Source organism: Micrasema longulum, unplaced genomic scaffold (assembly GCF_059751315.1).
Source record: "Micrasema longulum isolate JH-2025_06_02 unplaced genomic scaffold, ASM5975131v1 h1tg001642l, whole genome shotgun sequence".
NCBI classification, from domain to species: domain Eukaryota; kingdom Metazoa; phylum Arthropoda; class Insecta; order Trichoptera; family Brachycentridae; genus Micrasema; species Micrasema longulum.
This window is the reverse complement of record NW_028278821.1, coordinates 554112-574469: the sequence shown is the minus strand read 5'-3', so window position 1 is coordinate 574469 and position 20358 is coordinate 554112. Positions and strand designations below refer to the sequence as shown.

At 29.7% G+C, this 20358-nt stretch overlaps 2 protein-coding genes across 5 annotated transcripts; both read left to right on the top strand.

Moving 5' to 3' along the window:
* The first annotated feature begins 742 nt into the window (after positions 1 to 742).
* On the top strand, positions 743 to 5211 carry LOC148274483 (epithelial serine protease-like). The gene is made up of 7 exons (XM_088237079.1): positions 743 to 846; positions 2094 to 2136; positions 2770 to 2920; positions 3360 to 3517; positions 3861 to 3959; positions 4050 to 4195; positions 4986 to 5211. Exons 1-7 carry the CDS (start codon positions 793 to 795, stop codon positions 5157 to 5159), a joined length of 825 nt encoding a protein of 274 aa, XP_088093205.1. The 5' UTR covers positions 743 to 792; the 3' UTR covers positions 5160 to 5211.
* Positions 5212 to 5352: 141 nt separating this feature from the next.
* LOC148274482 (epithelial serine protease-like) lies at positions 5353 to 19878 on the top strand. 4 transcript variants are annotated; one of them, XM_088237076.1, is made up of 7 exons: positions 5353 to 7080; positions 12922 to 12967; positions 14388 to 14538; positions 15630 to 15787; positions 16794 to 16892; positions 17776 to 17921; positions 18975 to 19878. In XM_088237076.1, exons 3-7 carry the CDS (start codon positions 14450 to 14452, stop codon positions 19146 to 19148), a joined length of 666 nt encoding a protein of 221 aa, XP_088093202.1. In that variant the 5' UTR covers positions 5353 to 7080; positions 12922 to 12967; positions 14388 to 14449; the 3' UTR covers positions 19149 to 19878. The 4 variants fall into 4 exon arrangements, with proteins under 4 accessions (XP_088093202.1, XP_088093201.1, XP_088093204.1 ...); XM_088237075.1 differs by having other exon boundaries at positions 5353 to 7084; XM_088237074.1 differs by lacking the exon at positions 5353 to 7080 and adding an exon at positions 8374 to 10363.
* Positions 19879 to 20358: the final 480 nt, after the last annotated feature.

The following is a 20358-nucleotide window of genomic DNA, read 5'->3' as shown; positions in this document are numbered from 1 at the left end:
AGAATTTTTGTTTTAAGATTATGGATATTCGAGTAGTATTCGTGTAGAATTCTACATAAAAGTGGCTACTTGAACCCAACCTATGACAGGTCATAAGCCCTGTAAACGCTCGAATATTCATAATCTTGAAACAAAAATTGTACCCATCTCTGTAGTGATATAAAATACTAATTAAATACATTTATTTCAACATTCTGTTCTTGCAAATTTCCTGATATTTTTTATTGTGTTACATTTTTTCCAAGAAATAATGATACGTTTTAATATATGTACATCGTTATATATCCATATCGTTAAGTTATAAATATGGGTTGGCGACATTGCCTCGATAGCCGGCAAAACATGGGTAATAAAAGCGGGTGATAAGAAGGAAAAGAGATGTTTGGAAGAGGCCTTGATCCAGCAGTGGAGAGAACAAGGCTGAAGAAGAAGAAGAAATAAGAAGTTGTTAAGTGCATAAATCATTTCTTAACGTTACTTTTGTACCCATTTATCCTTAAACGTTACAAATTATAAAATGATTTTCAAAAAATAAAATTATATTCTCCGAGTTTACTAATAAACCACAGTATTACTGAGATATTTTGATGACAGTTATTAGCGTTTAATGCTCGTTCGACTTTAATCAGCGAATCAAATGGTAGCCACTCTAATCTCTTAAAAAACACGAACAATGGACTGCTATCTTATCTATCATATGGTATTGAAAATAAGTAGCTACCTACATGTGTAGTGTAATTATTATAACTTAGAGATAGGTTCGAATATCAATAAATAATTGATATTTTCATCATGATTGCTGTAAAGTTCGTTTGTCTTCTAGTGTTTGCAGCGGTGCTTGTTAAGGTAAAAATATGAAAATATTTCATTGAAAAATATTTTACTACTTTAACTATTATTTTTAAATGGTTTTACAGTATTTCTAATTTCGTACCTCTTTTATTGCTCACCTGTATTAAATAGACTAGTTTCTTTCAAATAATCAATAAACATAGAGTTTTGTGCTCAGAGTAATAATGCGTCAACCTATTGAGAAGTTTCATAGAACGCAAGCGATGTTGGTTAACAACAAATTGCCGGCCATTTTGTTTTGTTGGACAACATACGCATAACGGTTCAATCAGATGCTTTTGCGCTGTGCTTGGCTTTGTTTGTAAATAACTTGGATATTTACGTTATAATAAATAAAAATCGACTATGGTGAATTGCATTATACTATTTGGTTGCAGCAGTAGGAGCGTCAAAGGTGTTTAAGGAGTCAGTTTTCACAGATAATTGATTTAGAATATTTCCCCATGATTTACATTGATTTTTGTCATTTATTGTCCCGGCACGTGTATTATGTTGTTTTTAAACTTGTTGTTAGGCATCCATATAAATTTTGAGTCTTTATCGAGTAGAGGTCGATTCAAATTTTACTTGAAAACAGCAACGTTAACCTTGAAATCGCATCTAGAATGACGTGTCTAAATTTCAGGCCAATACGGTTTGCCGTTTCGGAGATGTGACGGACAAACAAACAAACTCAACACAGGAGTTTGGTTCCATGGAGTTGGGGTTTAAATCTCAATAAATGTAACATAATTATATTGTGAATAAAATGAATAAATAAATTAAAAAAATAAACACACACATGTATTTTCAGTTTTATAAAATAAATATAGGCAAATTATGGAAAAATGAATTGTATTAACACTGCAATAATGAATACACATGTACATATGAAAAGGATTTACAATGCAAATTAATATCCATTAGGCAATTCTCGACCTGAGTACAGCCCATTGTTTTGCTGCGAACTGTAGCAAACTTAATACCCGATAGTCATATAATGGTTTTCCTACGTTTGGTCTCCTCTATAGTTTGGCGCATTATTACTCTGAGGTTCTGTGCATGTTAATAAATTAAACTGGGGATAACAGTTAAAGAAACATTCGAATACCTATATTTTTAAGCCTAATTCGAAATTTCGTGTACGCATCCTTACATACTTCGTAGATCGATAAATTAATGTTTATTTAATAAAATACGTTTTTTCAATTATTTATGTAAGTAAACTCATCTTTTTATTAATGCTGACAATGGTTTTGCAGGCCGACCGCGTTAGTTTCCTTGAAGATGCAAGAAATGACAACAGTAAGTAATTAAGTCTTTGTACAAATATAATATTAGCAAAAAAATAAAGACGAATTGTTGAATGAAGAATAATATCTGTTCTATGGTAGTTTTATTTTTCACAATTTGTTTTTTTTTCATGCATCTATTGTACATCGTAATGGAAATGTCGATTTAAGATAACTATGAATGTGTCCGCCTCTGATCAGCGCGTTTGCCTACCATGGTTCAATTCCTGATTTATTTGAAATGAAAAGCTTATTTTACAGTTGATTTTAAGCTGAAGCGTAAAACTGCTCATTTCATTTTTGTAAAACAAAAAAACTAATATGCTGGTGGTACCAAAAGGAAATTATTAGGTTGATGAATTTCAATAAAAAGGGAAACTTTAAACATTTATTTATATAAATACGAACCCAGATTTAACGACTAATACTCGAATTTATTTATATTGGTCCAAGAAAACTTCCCTGAGGAATACCAATAAAACCTATAAAAAGTTAATGCAATAACCTCTCAGCGTAAATTTATGAAGAAACTGCTAATATGGCGCTTTCATCTCCTCAACCTGCAATGTTTTACTGAAATCTTGGTGTTAGGTAAATGCCGCAATTGAAGATGGATAAAAATATGTATTGCATTCTATTTTATCAGGTCGAATTATCGAGGGTTGGCCAGCAGCCCCAAACCAATTTTCTCACCAGGTTCACCTTCGCATGATAACTCCCGCTGGAGGGCTGAATGCCTGTGGGGGCTCCTTGATCCATCCCCAATGGATACTTACAGCAGCTCATTGCCTCGCCAAGTACGTTACTCTGAGAAGCTCAAGTTGAAGATATATATTTTCAAAGCGGTTGATATATATATCTCCATAGTGATTGACAATACGCTATAAAAATATATGTCTCCATAGCGATTAGCAATACGCTAACTATTTAATCTTGTTATATGAATTTTGATTAATCAATATGGATGTGCAAGATTAAAGTATTATTCTATCATAATCAGCTTTTTTTATTAATAAGTTAAATAAGTTGACCATGATTTTTAAACTGGTAATAGATTTTTACACATTATTTTGTACTTTTATTACTCATTAAATTTTACCCATCATAAACAATAATAATCGAGTCACACATATGGTGTTTTTGGCTTCTTAAAAGCAAAATAAACGTTTAAAAATATCACTTTGTATTCTTATTAGACGCGTCGTATTTATTTAGTTATAATTTTTATTATTCCAGCAAAAATGTGGTAATGGTTCGACTTGGCGCTCTCAATGTTACAACTCCAGAACTAGTTCTCGAATCTAAGAATTTCTTTATCCATCCAGACTATAATCCTGTCACTCTAAATAACGATCTAGGACTTATAAACCTGGAAAGAAGAGTGGAACCATCAGGTAAACAAATATACCACTTCAGTTGAATAAAACTAAGTAAAAAGTATTTAGTAGAAGTATGCACACCGGGGAAGTTCGTTAAAAGACGGGTTCCTACATTAATCCACGTATTCGAAAATTACAAAAAAAGTTAAACATTTTATATAGCGAAATCAATTAGGTTGTTGATGTTTTGAAAAATGCCAAAGCTAATTATAATCTCCATGGAAAATCTAGGATTTCATTACTCTTATACTAAATCACTTTTCTTAATATTTCTCTCATGCAATTATTACAGATAAAGTCATTGAAATGCTTATTTATTTATTTTATACTTTCTTTCTTGTTTTTATATGTATTTTAGAAAGCATAAGACCAATTCGCCTCCCGAGTAAAAGTGCTATGAATGTAACCTTTGCCGGAGAAAATGCAACAGCGAGTGGATATGGTCTAACTACAAACAGTAAGAATTGCTTGTGTTTACTATTTTGCTACAAATAAAACTCTTTTAATCCAAATGGTGTGATAAAATTTTGATTCAATATTTTTCTAGAGGGCAACGTTTCGGAAGTCTTGCGATTTGTTAATTTGACGATCATTGAAAATTCCAAGTGCATTTTGGACTACGGTGAAGAAATAATTGTGGAATCAACCATATGTGCTGTTGGAATCCAGAGTGTTGCCCAAAGCACGTGTAATGTACGTCTTTTTATTGATTTTATAACATAGCTGCAATTTTAATTATAAAACATTTATTAGTAATTAAATGAGATTTTCAAATTACTATTTTATCGCGCTGGGTGAAGCAAGCCATATAATTTTGGTGTATGATTACAAACCTGATAAAACCTGACAATAATTTTATTTTTTTAAAAAATGAATAAGAAAATAAAAATGTAAAAAAAACAATCCTTGTAAGACTTGAGTTGTTCCCTCAAAACCTGTAAGATTTTGAGTTGTTGATGCAGGAGACCTCCTGCCCTAGTTGGGAATGACAGAAAAAAACTTTGCGTCGAGGTTCCGATGTAAATTTATTACATGTCAGCGTCTCTCTCAGCGCGCCAACGGCGAAAACTGCCAACTATTAGAACTCTCCGAACTGAACTGCTATGTACTGATCTAATCTACTTCATCCCTGAACAAGGCTGATCTGAACTCCTAGGGGTGCCACAGCTTTTATTAAAGTTGTCCTTGGTGTTATCTTTACTTCCGAGTGGGGAATCGAGATCATCTTCTATTTCCCTTACCGTCATGCGTTAGTAATTTGACACCTGTAAACAAATGATTAGACGGTGGTCATTGGTTTCCGGGTGAGTTCCAGAAACGAAACTAACAAAAAATGTACCGATGCGTTTTGGTATCCACAAAATGATAACATTTTTTCTAGTTCTCAGATGTTTTTATAAAGTTAGGACTTGAAAGTAAATTATATTAAATAAATGTATTTATTTTTTATCACCGTTGATAAATATACTCTTTGTTTCAACAGGGTGATAGTGGCGGTCCTCTGATCCACTATGATGCAGTTGGAGTGCCTACCCTTATTGGAGTAGTCAGCTTCGTCAGTGATGAAGGGTGTGATGCTGATAAACCATCTGGATACGTCAGGCCTCAATTCTTCCTCGACTGGATAAATAATAGCATTCTCAATGGTGGTCAGTAGACCTCCCGGTACATTAGTGTATATTGCAATAAACAATAAAACTAATACACGATTCGATTTTTTTGTTCCCACTTTTATGAAACATTATGCATGTGTCGTAGCCAGATTGTCATTTAAAATGCGGGCTTATTCTGTCACAATTTCGTTTCATAAGTTCGTTCGTTCGTCAAATTTTCATCTCAATCTAACGCAATCAAAACCATGTTTCGCTCTCGTTCATTCTCATATGATACGAATGAATTTACGAAACGAATTAGTTACAGCATAAGGCCACAGAATACATATTGGTTATCCAAATTATTAGCCGTATTGTTAACACTTGGCATTTTACTAATAAGCCAGCCACGTTTAGCCACGTTTAGCCACGTTTAGCCACTTAATGTATTGGCAAAGATTTTAGAGAGAGGTTAGGGTGACCAAAATAATAATATTGTATACTTTTAAAAACAGGAAACACGTTTATTTCGTCATTAATAATTCATTGGGTTAGGTTAGTTGTATTTCCTTTTAAACAATTATTGTTTTATTAAAATTAGAATAAAATGTGTTACAACTAACCTAACCTAACTTAACCCAGTCTATCCTAACCTAACCTAACTTTACGTAACATGTAACAAGAGTGTAATTTTGAATGAATACAAATAAATAAATGTAAAAATATTATTTCGCAGGTATACTGACCGTTGAGTTTTCAGGGATTTTCATTTTAATTATAAGGTTACCCATTGGCTATATATTCATCAAGTAACATTACTTTTCGCAATAGCATTGGATGGATGTCCGTGTTTCAACCGAAACTATGGTCACGTTAGCATATTTTACATAATAAACATTATGGCTGAACGTTTGGTCCTAAATGAATGTACAATTAAGTCATTCAATGTGTGGTTATTCAGCAAAAATGCAATACGGCTATTTGTTGATTTGCCCTTTTACAATACTAAGCCGTTTTATAATTTGGCTAGCATATATTTATATTCCAAATAAAATGACGATTCGTCTTCGTCACATGGATGGTGAACTGACAATGCACAGATCTTTTTGATTCAAACCAAATAATAAACTTGAAATAATAATTGAATACACGCCTTTAATGCTCCCAGAAGCCGAACAAATGCAAGGCAGAATTTACACAGTATAATGCAATTCGCTTGCTAGATAAGGCTTCTGCACATAATATGCGTTTTTTTTCTGTACATTCTGCAGTTTAGCAGCTTTATTCATAAACTATCGTTACCAAAACTCGAATATTTATAGTCTACATTACGAAATAGGTTAACCCTTTGCTCCCTGACGGTAGCAAATTAGCAAAATTGTTTTCTGGTGTAAAATAACTCATATATCTGTTAGATGACAATGCATTTATTGTAAATAATTAATTTCGGTATATGTTTAAACATTTTTTAGTAGTTTCAGCCATTTTTAAGTAACTTATTATTTTATCATGGGGATTATTTTGCTTAGAGCTGCCACCTGTCTGGTTGTGTAAAATTAGTATCTCTTTACAAATCTCAACATTATAATTATCTGCGTCTGAGATCTAGAAACAGTGTTATCGAAGCCACCTTCCCTGTTGAATCCTCACAACAGCGGAGAAAAGAACTATGGCAACAGGATCTTGGAGCGAGACCGTGGATGGATTTAAATTAGGGTATCCAAGGAGGTGATCACCTACCATACTCTCTACGAATCGCCCTCAATAGACTACGGGTGGGTGTTACACGATGGAAAAAAAATCTCCAGTGGTAGGGGTACCTCTCTGGTGATGATATATTGTGTGACCCAGGATGACAGCCATCTATTGACATGCCCGCTCATGGAGGAAGGCTGCACTCCTTGGGACCCAATTGTGGCAAACGACAAGGCGATATCTGTCGCCGCATATTGGTGTGGCAGGATATAATCCAACCGGACACGCTAAGTAAGTAAGTATTATTTATTATTATCTTTTTCTGAAATTAAAGTATCAAATATTTTTGTGTACCAGATATTATTATTTATAAATATACCTATTTATAAAAGAAAATAAAAATATGTTATTATCTTATATATTATACTTACTGAAAACTAATTTTTATCATTTGTTTTTAACGATAATTTGTTAATACCAGTTTTTTATACGTATAAGTATATGTATATTTATATTTATTTTTGTTTAAATTCTTTGCAAGTTATTTACAATTTGCTTTTTAATTCAATTACTTTTCTTATTTCCATATTTTTTTTCTTTTTTACTTTGTAAAGTTTAACTTTTTATTTTGCATGGCAGTTTGTTTTTTATTGTTTCTACATGTATACAAAAAAGCGTTGTTTATCTTTTAAATTAATACTTACTATGTTTGTACTTACCTGTATATTTTTTGTAAATGCCCCTTGGGCGTATTGTAAAATTAAATAAATAAAATAAATAAATAACGATGATAGCAAGTATGTAAATTTTTAAAACAATATTCTAGTGGTTTGATAATAATGGTGGTTTTCCATTTATTTTTGTAAATAAATCGTATAGGGAAAATAACTAACAACCTTTTATATTGCGACTTCCAGACGGTAAAAATTTATACCACTAATTTTTTTTAGGACTGAAAGGGTTTAAAACAAAAACAATAAAAATAAGTAATTGTTTTTAAGCTTTAAATTACATAATTTAAAAAAAATATGGCCAAAAGCTCTACTAAATCTATGCTCGCGGATCAAAGGGTAAAATAACCCGTAAAGTAATGCTGACTACAATATTTACATAAATAAAAATTTAGGGGAAAATGCTTTGAATGCAGCATCCAGTGTGGCAGGGTTTGAACCTCTAAAATCCTAAAAACGAGTCCACGATACTTCCACGGAACATTGGCCGTTTCAAGTCTTAATGGAGTCAAGTGGTTTTACACGAGGTATTTAAATATAAGATAATATTTTACGATGCCTGCAATTAACCAGCGACCGGTTTCAACGCTTTTGCGATATTTTTACGACTCATTTTTATTCAAACATATACAAAACATGCAATGATGAATTTAAAATTACATAATAGTAAACTATTAGAAAGATTTCGTATGAGTAAACGTTTTAGAAAGTTTGTGCATGACAGGGTGATATTTTGTGCATGACAGGGTTCACTTAGTTTGATTGACCAATAACGGCCTAATCGCTCTCGCGACATCATCAAACAGTATGGTTTTTAAGAAAATTAAACTATTACCTACATAAAGACTATAAAATTAAAGTATAATTTTTCATTAAAAATTTATTTGACAAATTAAAATAAAAAAATTCCACCAAGAAGACATTATGACTAACTAATTAAAAAGTTTTTACCGAGATTACCGTTCGTTTTTTCCCTGATATTTTTTTGGAAGCAATGAGGAACTTCAGCCCTACGGGAAATCGGATACAAAAAATATTTTCTTGCACGCGGTAAAAATTAGAGCATTCAATTGTACAGTCAAATTTCTTAAAAATGTACGATAAAAATAATAATAAATATTTTAATAAAAACGCACTACTTTGAATAACGTCCTGGTTCATATGAACCATCCAATGCTATGAGAGCTTTGAAGGATATCCGGTTTGGTCACCGTAAATGAACCAATCGGAAAAACTGTCATAAAACAACCTCTAACGTCACACGCGGAGTTATTTCAGAAACACAAAACTTCAAAAAATCATAGCGCTGATAATACGATTTATAAAAATTAAAAATATTTTTTTGGCTAAGTTTAATATTCTGTTGACAAATAAAACAGAAAAAAGAGACGCTGAATTTCCTCGTTGCTTCTGAATCAGTTTCACAAGTTTTAGTAATTTTATTTTTAAGTATTTTTTATGTTTAATGCATTAACCGTGTGGTCAAAAAATTTAACTAGTGTAAGTAAATATTAGTATATAACCACTTACTGACTTTTTTAGTCTAATATTATACTATACTAATATTTACTTACACCAGTTTCGAGACGTACCCATCTCTTCGTCGGAGGACGTCACGTAGCTTCAATATTCGCATTAAAGAATACATGAGATGTTTAAATAATAATAATTTTTCAGAGTTTGCTAATCATCTTATAACTTCAAATCACGATTTTGAATGGATAAAGAAGTAAAAAATTTACATTAAAATAATTAGAAAGGACTTAAATGAAATAATATGGAGATTTTTCACATCAAAAAAGTCGTAAAAAATTATATTCCCTTAGTAAATAATCAAATAAGTTTTCAGCACAGCCTCATTATAAATTGAAAATTAACCAATCGGGTAACCCTACCTCTACCCCTCTCCCTTTCAACTACCCACCAATTCTTCAAAATACGATTAAATATTTTTTAACTAGCTTAGTGCATGCTTTGACATGGTGGTGTTCGTATCTCTATAAAGATGCATATGATTTATGTATTTTTGGAAATACTATGTAATATATAGGTTGTTCCTTAAACCCTGTCACATCTGAAACCACGATGATCAGTATGGGCAAGAAGACAAATAAGCATATTTTAAAAAATATTTAGAACAAAGATTTTTTTTTTAATAAAATATTTTTAAAAACAAATGGTTGCTTACTTCTGCAGGGGAAAAGTGAGGAGAGCGCGGCGCAGTACTCCTCCTTACCCCCTCCGCGTTTCACCCCAGTAGAAGTAAACAACCATTTGCTTTTTTTGATATATTTTTTTTTTAATTTTGTTCGTTCTAAAAAATTATTTTAATGTGCCAATATGTCTTCTTGCTCATACTGATCATCGTGGTTTCTGATGTGACAGGGTTTGACGAACACATGTATACTACGGTGATGGGGAAGGTGGAGGTGTACCTATTTTAGTATTTGCACGTTGGTGGAGTTACTGTCTAGGCGAAGAGACGGTACGTCTTGAAACCAGTAGACTAAAATAGTCGGTTAGTGGTTATATACTAATATTTACTAAAGTTGGTCATTTTTAAGTGTTTATTTAATTTAAATAATATATTATTAGTTAGTTGGCGATTATTTTTAGGTCACGTGTATGGAAATCCACATATTTAAAAACCCAACAAATTATCAATTAATCTTATCATTTTATTGTTCTAAAATCCGTGTGTGAAGATTACAGCTCGAAGGCGGGTGAAGATATCAAATCATTTACCTAAATACGTCGTATGTATGTACACACGGTAGTAATCTTTAAAAATGATTAGCGTGAAGTTTCTCAGTGTTTTCGTAATATCATTTGGCTTAGTCAAGGTAAAAAACATACGTGTATCATAATTTATTTTCAAAAATAAAAATGTGAAAAAAAACATGTGATAAACCCACTTTAAAAAATCTGTATTATGAATTAAAATATGAAAATATATTGCCTCAAACTTGCGTCGTTTTTTCAAATTTTTCATTACTTTAAACACAAGTTTTCTTAATATTTCTATTATTCACGCCTCACGGACAGACGCTGTCCTGCCCGAACTTTGACATGCCTTGGAAAAATATATTTTATTGATAAGTGGGTAGGTACCTAGGTACTTGCTTGTGATTAAATTCCAAAACTAAAAATTGTTAATATTCAAATATTAAATTTAAGTAAGTACTTGTTTATGGTTGAATTCTAAAAGATAAAATAAATATTTTTTCAAATATGACATTCTTTTTGCAAACGTCAAACTGGTCATCTCACCAACAAAGGGGTGTACTTATGTTGGAATACGATTTTTAAAATGTATTAAATTTAATATTATTTTAGTGTTACCAAAAATTCAATAAAAATAAATAAATGGGTAGAAATTATAAGGAATTTAAGGTAAGAATCTGATTGAGATCCACAAAAAAACAAATGATGTTTGTAAACATAAAAATAAAAACTTTTATACACAAAAAAATAACATCTTTCCATTTTTTCGCAAATGCATTCTCATCGAATGCAACCCTGGTAGATCGATGAATAAAACATTTATGCTCCTAACTATTTTTTTACTTACTCGATCAAAGATTTTAATATCTACGAACACGCACAGCTCAAAGATCTATATTTCTCTGAAAACCGCACGCAAATCGGTTAAGCCGTTTAGGAGGAGTACGGTGAAATCACACGTACAGAGGAATTATATGTATAAAGAGGAAGATATCCGAAAATCTTTTTTTTTTTAATTTTAAATAAGTGTTTTAGACAAAAGCCAGTATTTTTTTCATTAAACTTTATATCAAAACTCACTCATTTGATATTTTTAGGCAAAATTGAGTAAAAAATATTTCTCAAAAATACGTAATATTTTCTGAATAGTTATGTCAAATTATTTATGTTGGGCAAAGTACGGAAGTACATAATATGTTAGTAATTAGTCATCATGTAATTATTTTAAACATATTAAAATAATCATAACCTTTTTTTTTCATCTGAACATAAGCATATTTTTATCATAATCCCGAATTAATTTATTTCCGATAAAAATTTCGTACATTTTATGTTATAATTAAAACATGATAATTAATAACTTGACTAAGGAAAAGGTCTGTTTCGAATACGGCTAATGTAAGTTTATCAAAAAAGTTATTTAAAAAATGTATAAATAAAATAAAAAATGAGTTTTGCAACCGATTAATTGCAAATTGTAACCATAATAGAAGGTTTCAAATAATAGGGTGTAGATATGTAGTTATTATGAAACGTTTTTGAGTACCGCACCCCGGTAATAATAGTGAAAGTTTTATCAGTAAATAAACGAAGGCACAACTTAATATTTTCTCAGCAATGTTTTGAGTGTGTCCAAATGTTTGCAGACAGGCTGGATTTCCTCCCTAAGAAGTTACATAGATTAAAATTTATTGCAACAGAGAGGGAAAACATTTTTGAGAAGGGAATGTGGAAGTTGAGGTTTTAACAGGGTTTATGACCTATCATTGACTAGTGTATGTGACCACTTTACATGCTGTGTAACATTCATTATTCTGCCTTTGTTTAAACGTCCACAATTCCTCAACTCTTCCTAAGTGTTGCTTTAAATACACAGTTGTAAGCAAGAAGAAAAGAAAACTATATGATAAAGGTTTTAGCTCTTTTACTTCACTTAAGTCTTCCGATGGAATAAATGCCTAAACTTATATAAACCCTACCCAAAAATGTTAATCCTCTCTGTTGCAAATCTGTTGTTTATAATTTTCTTTTCTACCCGCTTACAACTGTGTATTTATAGCATCACACAACACACTTAAATGTTTTACAATATTTATGTGTATCATATCATCTTTATATTTATACACATATCATATGTATGTGTTTTAAATTATGTTTTCTTACTAGTTCTTACTTTTTATATTTTATCTATGTAGGTAACATAAGGCCTCCGGGCGTTTATGTGAATTAAATAAACTAATTCATTAAAATCTAGAGTTTACTCACTTGTGCCATCTAATTTGAAATATTTTCACAAATAACAATGACATAATGATAATCGTGTCTAATATTTCTTGAATTTAAATCAAAAATTTACTGTAAAAATGACATTTTTGCTTTTAAGGCCACATAAATGGCAGATAAGACAGACATTACACAGAATAATAGATACATTGTTTTTTTAACTTTTATTACTGGACTCACCAATTTATTTGACTTGTCGTAATATAAGTATTATTTTTTGTCGTTATATTTTAAGAACAATGCCATTATTAACGTGGATTGGAAATATATTCGGAAACATTTTTGCGTCCGATACTACTTTTATCTTGTGTCATTTAAATCCCCGACGTGCGATATCATTTCGTTAAGTCAAATAATACAAGTCGTTTATTTACAATTCCGATTTTATTTTCAGGCTTCTCAAGATTATGTTTTTCCCGAAGATGCGCATATCGAAAATGGTTAGTCTTAATAAATACACTTAAGAGCAACTAAAATAGTAGCCAAAAATATTTTTTTTTTTATCTACTCATAGATGTACCTCATAATATTAATAATAGTAAAAAAAATACAGTTTGTACGTTCTTATATTTGAAATTATCACTTTGATTTTCACATTTTTTGTAATAACCGCAAAAAAATTTAATTCCCTAATAAATTCAAAGGATTTCTCTGAAATATATTTCTATCATTTAAAAAAAATATCACGTATTAATACAACAATATTTTGAGTTTGTCCAAATTTTTGTAGACAAGGACTGGATTCAACTCCCTGGGGAACTGTTTATATTAACATACTATAACAGAGATGAAGAAAGGTTTCAGCTCTTTAACTTCACAAACATCAACAGATGAAAGAATTGAAGGAATATAGATGTTCAAATATAGGCAGAATGGTGAATGTTACACAGTGTGTAAAGTGGCCACTTAAACCAGCCATTGACAGGCCACAAGCCCTGTAGATGCCTAGACTTCTATATTACCTTCTCTTAAATGTTCTTCACTCTGTTGTATGTTAACGTATTAATACGATTTCAGCGTATCTCGAATATATTTTGTTTAATGAACGTAAGATGATCAGCCTTACGCTTTAGGTCCCAATCCAGTGACTTTGAAACGTTTTTTATGCAAATAACAAACACTTTGTACAATAAATTATTATTTTCTTTAATTTATTATTATAAATTTTTAATCTTGAAATGGGGCTCACAAACATAATATTCTTATGTGTGCTCCAATAAAAACAATATACTCGTATTTCATTTATAAATTGTTTAACACACATTTCTTAACGTTCTGTTTTATTTGCTATTATTATTGCTTTGTTATTATTATTGACCTAACATAAGCAGTAGTGCCGGTCGTGTTAAGGTGTTAACATTAGTTGTGTTAGGTGTTTAGGGTTAAATTTTTTTTCAAATTTAAAAAAGAGCACGAAAAAAGGTATCGTCATTCAAAAAAAAATATTCTGCTCTTCAAGATATTGTTTATACTTTTTCGTTACACGTATTATTTTATTTGATCAATGTCCAGTAGACGAAAGTAAGCATTTTCGACACGTATTTCGTATCGCGTTTCATCGAGGGAATAAAGGAGAAAAAAATAATGGGAATAAAGAGAACGTATTTTTGACTTATTTGTTGTAAAATAATGAAGAAAACTCTCCGTAAAAGAAATAAAATGACTGAAATGAATTCAATAAAGGTACATTTAATTACAATCTTTAAAAATTAAAAAAAAAAACTCTTTTTTTTACAAAAGATAAAAATAAAAACGTAAATAATATTAATTTTTTTTTTTTAAATAATGAGGAATTGCCGAATATATTTCTATGTTAACCTTGAGTGATTTATTTATTAATGTTATTTATATATTTATTAGAACGCATCATTGACGGGTGGCCATCAGCAGTGGGCCAGTTCCCTCATCAGGTCCATCTCCGCATGATCACACCAACTGGAGGATCTAACGCCTGTGGAGGATCCTTAATCCACCCCCAATGGGTGCTTACGGCTGCTCATTGTCTAATCCAGTAAGATTTCTTCAGTTTGTCAATTCAGGGCTAGTTTGCTTATTTATTTAATTACTTAAAAATCAAATTTGACTAAATCATTGTTTTGTAAAGATTTCTCATACCATAAAAATCATAAAAGTCTATCATAGTACTTTTAAATTGTATAAAATATATTTTATACAAACAATAAAAATACAGTTATTTCTCAAAGAGCATGTAAAATGCACGGCACAGAATTTCCCAGTGAGGAATACATTATAACCTAATAATGTTTATTTTTATTAATCAAATACTTAATAAATAATTAAATAAAACACATTGTTTTCAGTGGGTTCAGTGGAAAACTAATTGTAATTATTATAAAAATAGTACAAAATAATTATGTATGGATTTGTATCATATAAAACCACAATATATCAACAAAAATAATATAATTGAATGCTTCACCTACGATTTTATTAAAAAGGTGCTCTCTTGTGGCCTTTCTTAATTAAGCTATGTTACTTTAGTTAATTTAATGGGTGATTTTTATACTTGATTTGTGCCTTTATATTTGAGAAGTGATTTCAAACGGCATTATAGGATCCTCTTCTTGCCTCCTTTCAAATTCATTATCTGATTCATCAACTCCTTACAATGGTCTTGAGATGGTTAACCTTGGAAGAACCGTGGAAATATTAGATATCTATTATTTTACTAATTTAACGGTAATCTAAATACTGGATAAATCTGCTTTACAACTTTTTCAGGAAAACATTATGTATTATGTGTTTTTTTTAGTACAATAATATAAAGCTCTTTTTGACCAGTGTGGTTTTTTTGACTGGAAAATATTGCTTTCAGCAACAAGTCCGGCAAAATGTATGTATTTTTGTACTTGAAGTTTTTATAAAACATTTTAAGGGGTGATTTTTCAAAAGGTTTTAAAGCGGTTATTGAAAAGGATGTTTTCTTATGAGAAGAGTGATTTGAAATATGCTTAATCATTTATTTAAGGGGTGATTTTTTAAAATGTTTTTTTTCTTTTAAGGAGTGATTTTTAGAATAAATTTTTACTTAAGGAGTGATATGATAAATGCCGTAAAAAATCTTCCTTGTAACTCTTTCAGGAAAACATTAGTCATGGTGCGGTTCGGTGCAGTTAATGTTACGACTCCTGGTTTGATTTTGGAATCCCGGGATTTCTTTGTTCATCCTCAATACAACCCATCATCTCTTAACAATGATCTTGGATTGGTAAATCTTGGAAGGACAGTGGAAATATCGGGTAATTATATTTTTTCACAAATTAAACTGAAATCTATTAAAGGCGATTTGTAAAATAAACACTAACAATGTATTTTCCAAAGATGTAAAATTTTATATATTTTGTTATTTTATTTTTTTATTGTAGAATGTTTTTTTTTTTTCAATCAACCACTAAATGTTTTATTGGTTAATTTTCAATACGTATGTATGTGAAATACACAAAATAAAATCAATACATTAAATAATATCTTTGATTTATAAATAAATTATTAGATATCACATTTTAATTTGTTGCAACAGAGAGGGAAAACAATTTGAGAATGTAATATGGACACATAATAAAGGTTTCAACTCTTTTACTTCAAAAAAGTCAAAAGATGGAAGAGTTCAGGAAATGTGGATGTTTCACAGTTTGTAAAGTAACCAATTAAACTAGACAATGACAGGTCATAAGCCCTGTAAATTCTAAGACTTTTATTATCTTCTCAAAAATATTTTCCTATCTGTGTAATCTAAATAACTCCCAAGGGAGTTTGCTGGGAGAGAATCCAGCCTGTCAAATAACATTTGGACGTACTGAAAACATTGTTTATTAGATATTAGTCAAATTCAATTCAAAACACCAATAAAAGATGGGGAAGCGAGGAGTGTTTTAAAGAAGAAATATAAAATGTTTCTTTAGGCATTGAATAGCAGATGATTATCCAGTCGAGTAAGGACAGAAATTGTATCTGTAAAGAAGGAGGAATTATTGATGCGAATTAAGGAGGTGCTTGAATAATGTGAACGAAGAGATTAGCCATTATTCTGATAAATGTTGAAATTTTCACGTATGTGAAGTGGAGCATTAGAACTATGGAGTACAGTGAAAAGTGTGAGGATGTGACAGTCCCTCGCTTTCGAATTGAAAACCTTAAGTCGCAAGTCATTCAGTTCATTTTCATGTATTTAAATTAATAAATTATGTTTGCATTTTATTATTTTGTAAAAGAAAAAGTAGCAAAGACGTTTCATTTTTTTTCCAGATACCATCAAACCCATTCGTCTTCCCAGTAAAGATGATATGAACGTAACATTTGTTGGAGAAGTTGCCACAGCCAGTGGGTGGGGTAGAACAACCAATAGTAAGTAAAAAATATCAGGGGACCTAATAAAATAATAATATTTTTACACTCTATTTTATAGTCCGTTTATGTTGAGAAACGGCACAGTGAAAACATACGATTTGTAGATGTCCTTCGGTACAATTTCAAACGCTTCAATTCAATTCTTCAATTTCAGAATTACACAGAATAGATACAAAGAATTACATTTGACATTTAAGTGTATTTTAAAAAAAAAATTGTTAAGAATAAAATTTTGCCCCCGTACTTATTAGAATATTATTTTCAAATAAAAAACATGAGGGATTCAACAAATCAAGTACCTAACATATATTTACAAAATTACTCTAAATTGAAGAAAGGTTATAGAGAACAGTTAGCATATATATTTATTTATTGAATTAGTACAGATGTTTTTTTTTTTTTTTTAAAATAGAAAAACTTTTTATAATAAAAAAAGTTCTTAATATTTACTCAAATATTAAAATTTTCAGACCATTTCCTAAAAGTCGTAAATAACTTGTGCTGGAAAAATGGAAATCGAGTTGTAGTAGAGTGGGATTTGAACCTTGGACCTTTATCCCAAATTCAATAAAACCAAAAGCCCCGTGTTGAGTTGGGATACAACATAATGGAAAGTGGAAGCATATATATTATGTAAAAATACAGAAATAACTATCAGAATAGAAATTCCGTACTATTATGTTTTTATTTAATTGTTAGATTTTTTTTTAATCACAATTATTTTTTAATCGTTTTTTTTCGGTCAATTATTAAATCTATTAAATTTTATAAAAGGCACAACGACAAAATTCGATAAAATTATTCGTGTCACTAAAATCTGTTTTGATGTTGTAATGTTTCACGGATTTACCTAATTACTAAATATAATTTTTATTTTCAGCCGGTCCAGTTTCTGAAACATTGAATTTTGTTAATTTAACGATTATTGATAATTCCGCATGTATTCAAGATTACAATGCGATTCTTATAGTTGAGTCCACAATTTGCGCTGTTGGAATACAAAATACTACCCAGAGCACATGTAACGTAAGTAATAAATTTTTGTGTTAGAATTTTTTCCTAAGTTGAAATTCGTTTCACGTATCCCGTCAATACAAAATACTTGAATTTTCATAATAGAACGTTTGTTTTTTAAATTCTATCATTTAGATTTAGAGCAAGCTATTATGCCATCGAATGGTCAATATAAATTTTTAAATTTTGCCTAAAATATACTGTAGAAATGACCTGTTTACAATCAAAATATACTTGCTGAAGAAATAAAAACTACAGAATCCCATAAAAAGGGGTTGGAACAAGACTGTTTTAATAGTTTTAATTTATTCATACGATAATTGAAGAGGTTTTTTTTGTTATGGACATAGTATATGAAAAAAAATTATCCAAAATTAATTTACGAGTCCTTCTTACTAGAGAAACCTGTTCTTAGAAGGACTTTAAGGAAAAATACCACAAAATTTGTGTAATTTAAAAGATACATATTTCTTTTAAAAAACAAAAAATATTTTTTTCTTTAATAACTTCCTGGTTTGATTTTAAATCCTTCAAATCTTTAAATCATTTAAACAAATTTTACTGAAGCACTTCGCTTTTATATATAAACTTTCTTATTTTATTTATCTAATTTTCAAGAGGCGAAATCTACCGGTGTATATTTTTTTTGTCAGAAATATCTTGGAAAGTTATTACTTTTAAATGATGTTTAATTTCCTTTTTTTAATGGCTTGATTTTGAATGAACGGTAAAATGTTAAAAAATTATAGTTTTAATTAAGAATTCAATCAAAATTTATTCTCCTATCTAGAAATTTACTATCAATCACAATGTTACACCATAACTTTGCCATTTTTAATTCTGCAATTTCTTTTATAGTCAAATATTTTTTAATCTTCAAGTAATAACAATACCACAATTTTTAATCAATCTAGATAGCCATAGTTATAGTTCACCATACTTCCGAAAAAAATACTTATCAATAAAGCGGAGACGTTTCTTCACGTGTCTTAAAAAACTTGTGAGCTTAGTCTGTTTCTTAAGAGTAATTAATAAATATTCTCATTTCCACTTTGTATTCAACAGGGTGACAGTGGAGGACCACTGGTCCACTACGATGCAGAAGGAGTACCAACCCTCATTGGTGTAGTCAGTTTCGTCAGCAGTAAAGGTTGTGATGCTGATAAAGCGTCAGGATATGTCAGGCCGCAATTTTTCCTCGATTGGATATCTGAAAGCATTGAAAACACCATCGAATAACTTTATCAGTCATCGTTTTTCAATTATTTCAAATAAATTTATTAAAATTATTAAATTTATTAATTTATTAACGTTATTATTTTTTGTAATATGCATATTCGTATGAATAAATAAATAAATATATGTAAAACGAATGAAATAAACATAAATGTACCTATTAACAAAAAATTGCAATTATTTATTTATTTACTTAAGTTAGTTAATATTACATTGTATATTAACTAATATATTTACAATTATAACAAATACTTATTAAATATTTCTTACATAACTACATTATTAATTGTACTGTTTATTGAAACATAACTTTTTTTTTTTAAATCCGTAAGTTTTCTTTCATTCTTCATACTTTCAGGCATCTCATCATACAGTTTTAATCCTTTATACATTAAGCTATTTTGTGATTTTGTTTTTTTTCTTAAGTGGTAGTCTTATTACGTTATTATTTTTTGTAATATGCATATTCGTATGAATAAATAAATAAATATATGTAAAACGAATGAAATAAACATAAATGTACCTATTAACAAAAAATTGCAATTATTTATTTATTTACTTAAGTTAGTTAATATTACATTGTATATTAACTAATATATTTACAATTATAACAAATACTTATTAAATATTTCTTACATAACTACATTATTAATTGTACTGTTTATTGAAACATAACTTTTTTTTTTAAATCCGTAAGTTTTCTTTCATTCTTCATACTTTCAGGCATCTCATCATACAGTTTTAATCCTTTATACATTAAGCTATTTTGTGATTTTGTTTTTTTTCTTAAGTGGTAGTCTTATCCTATTTCTATTTCTTGTCCTATATTTATGTACATTTCTATTTAATATAATTTCACTTATAAAATACTTTGGCATGAGATTATTAAACACTTTATATATAAATACAAATACATTATACAATAGTCTTTTCTTTATTCCTATCCAGTTCAATTGTTTTCTCATTTTTTCAACACTATTATATTTGCTTTTTTTCAGTATAATTCTCATTGCTCTATTTTGTAGTATTTCAAACTTGTTTATGTCTCCCTTGTTAGCTAAATATCATATAATTTTGATAGTAACGATAATGATTATTTTAACAATTACCAATAAAAAAAAAGAAGTATTTGCGTTCTTATGATTTAATCAAATATTTTAATGTCGGGGGCCATTTTCAAAGAGTTGCAACTAACTCACTATTAGAAAATGGG

Coding starts and splice junctions, on each gene's coding strand:
- LOC148274483 (XM_088237079.1), top strand. CDS start 793: ATGATTGCTGTAAAGTTCGTTTGTCTTCTAGTGTTTGCAGCGGTGCTT. Junction 2,921..3,359: donor GCAGCTCATTGCCTCGCCAA/GTACGTTACTCT, acceptor TTATTATTCCAG/CAAAAATGTGGTAATGGTTC. Junction 3,960..4,049: donor ATATGGTCTAACTACAAACA/GTAAGAATTGCT, acceptor ATATTTTTCTAG/AGGGCAACGTTTCGGAAGTC.
- LOC148274482 (XM_088237074.1), top strand. CDS start 10,310: ATGATTAGCGTGAAGTTTCTCAGTGTTTTCGTAATATCATTTGGCTTA. Junction 10,364..12,921: donor TATCATTTGGCTTAGTCAAG/GTAAAAAACATA, acceptor TTTTATTTTCAG/GCTTCTCAAGATTATGTTTT. Junction 14,539..15,629: donor GCTGCTCATTGTCTAATCCA/GTAAGATTTCTT, acceptor TAACTCTTTCAG/GAAAACATTAGTCATGGTGC.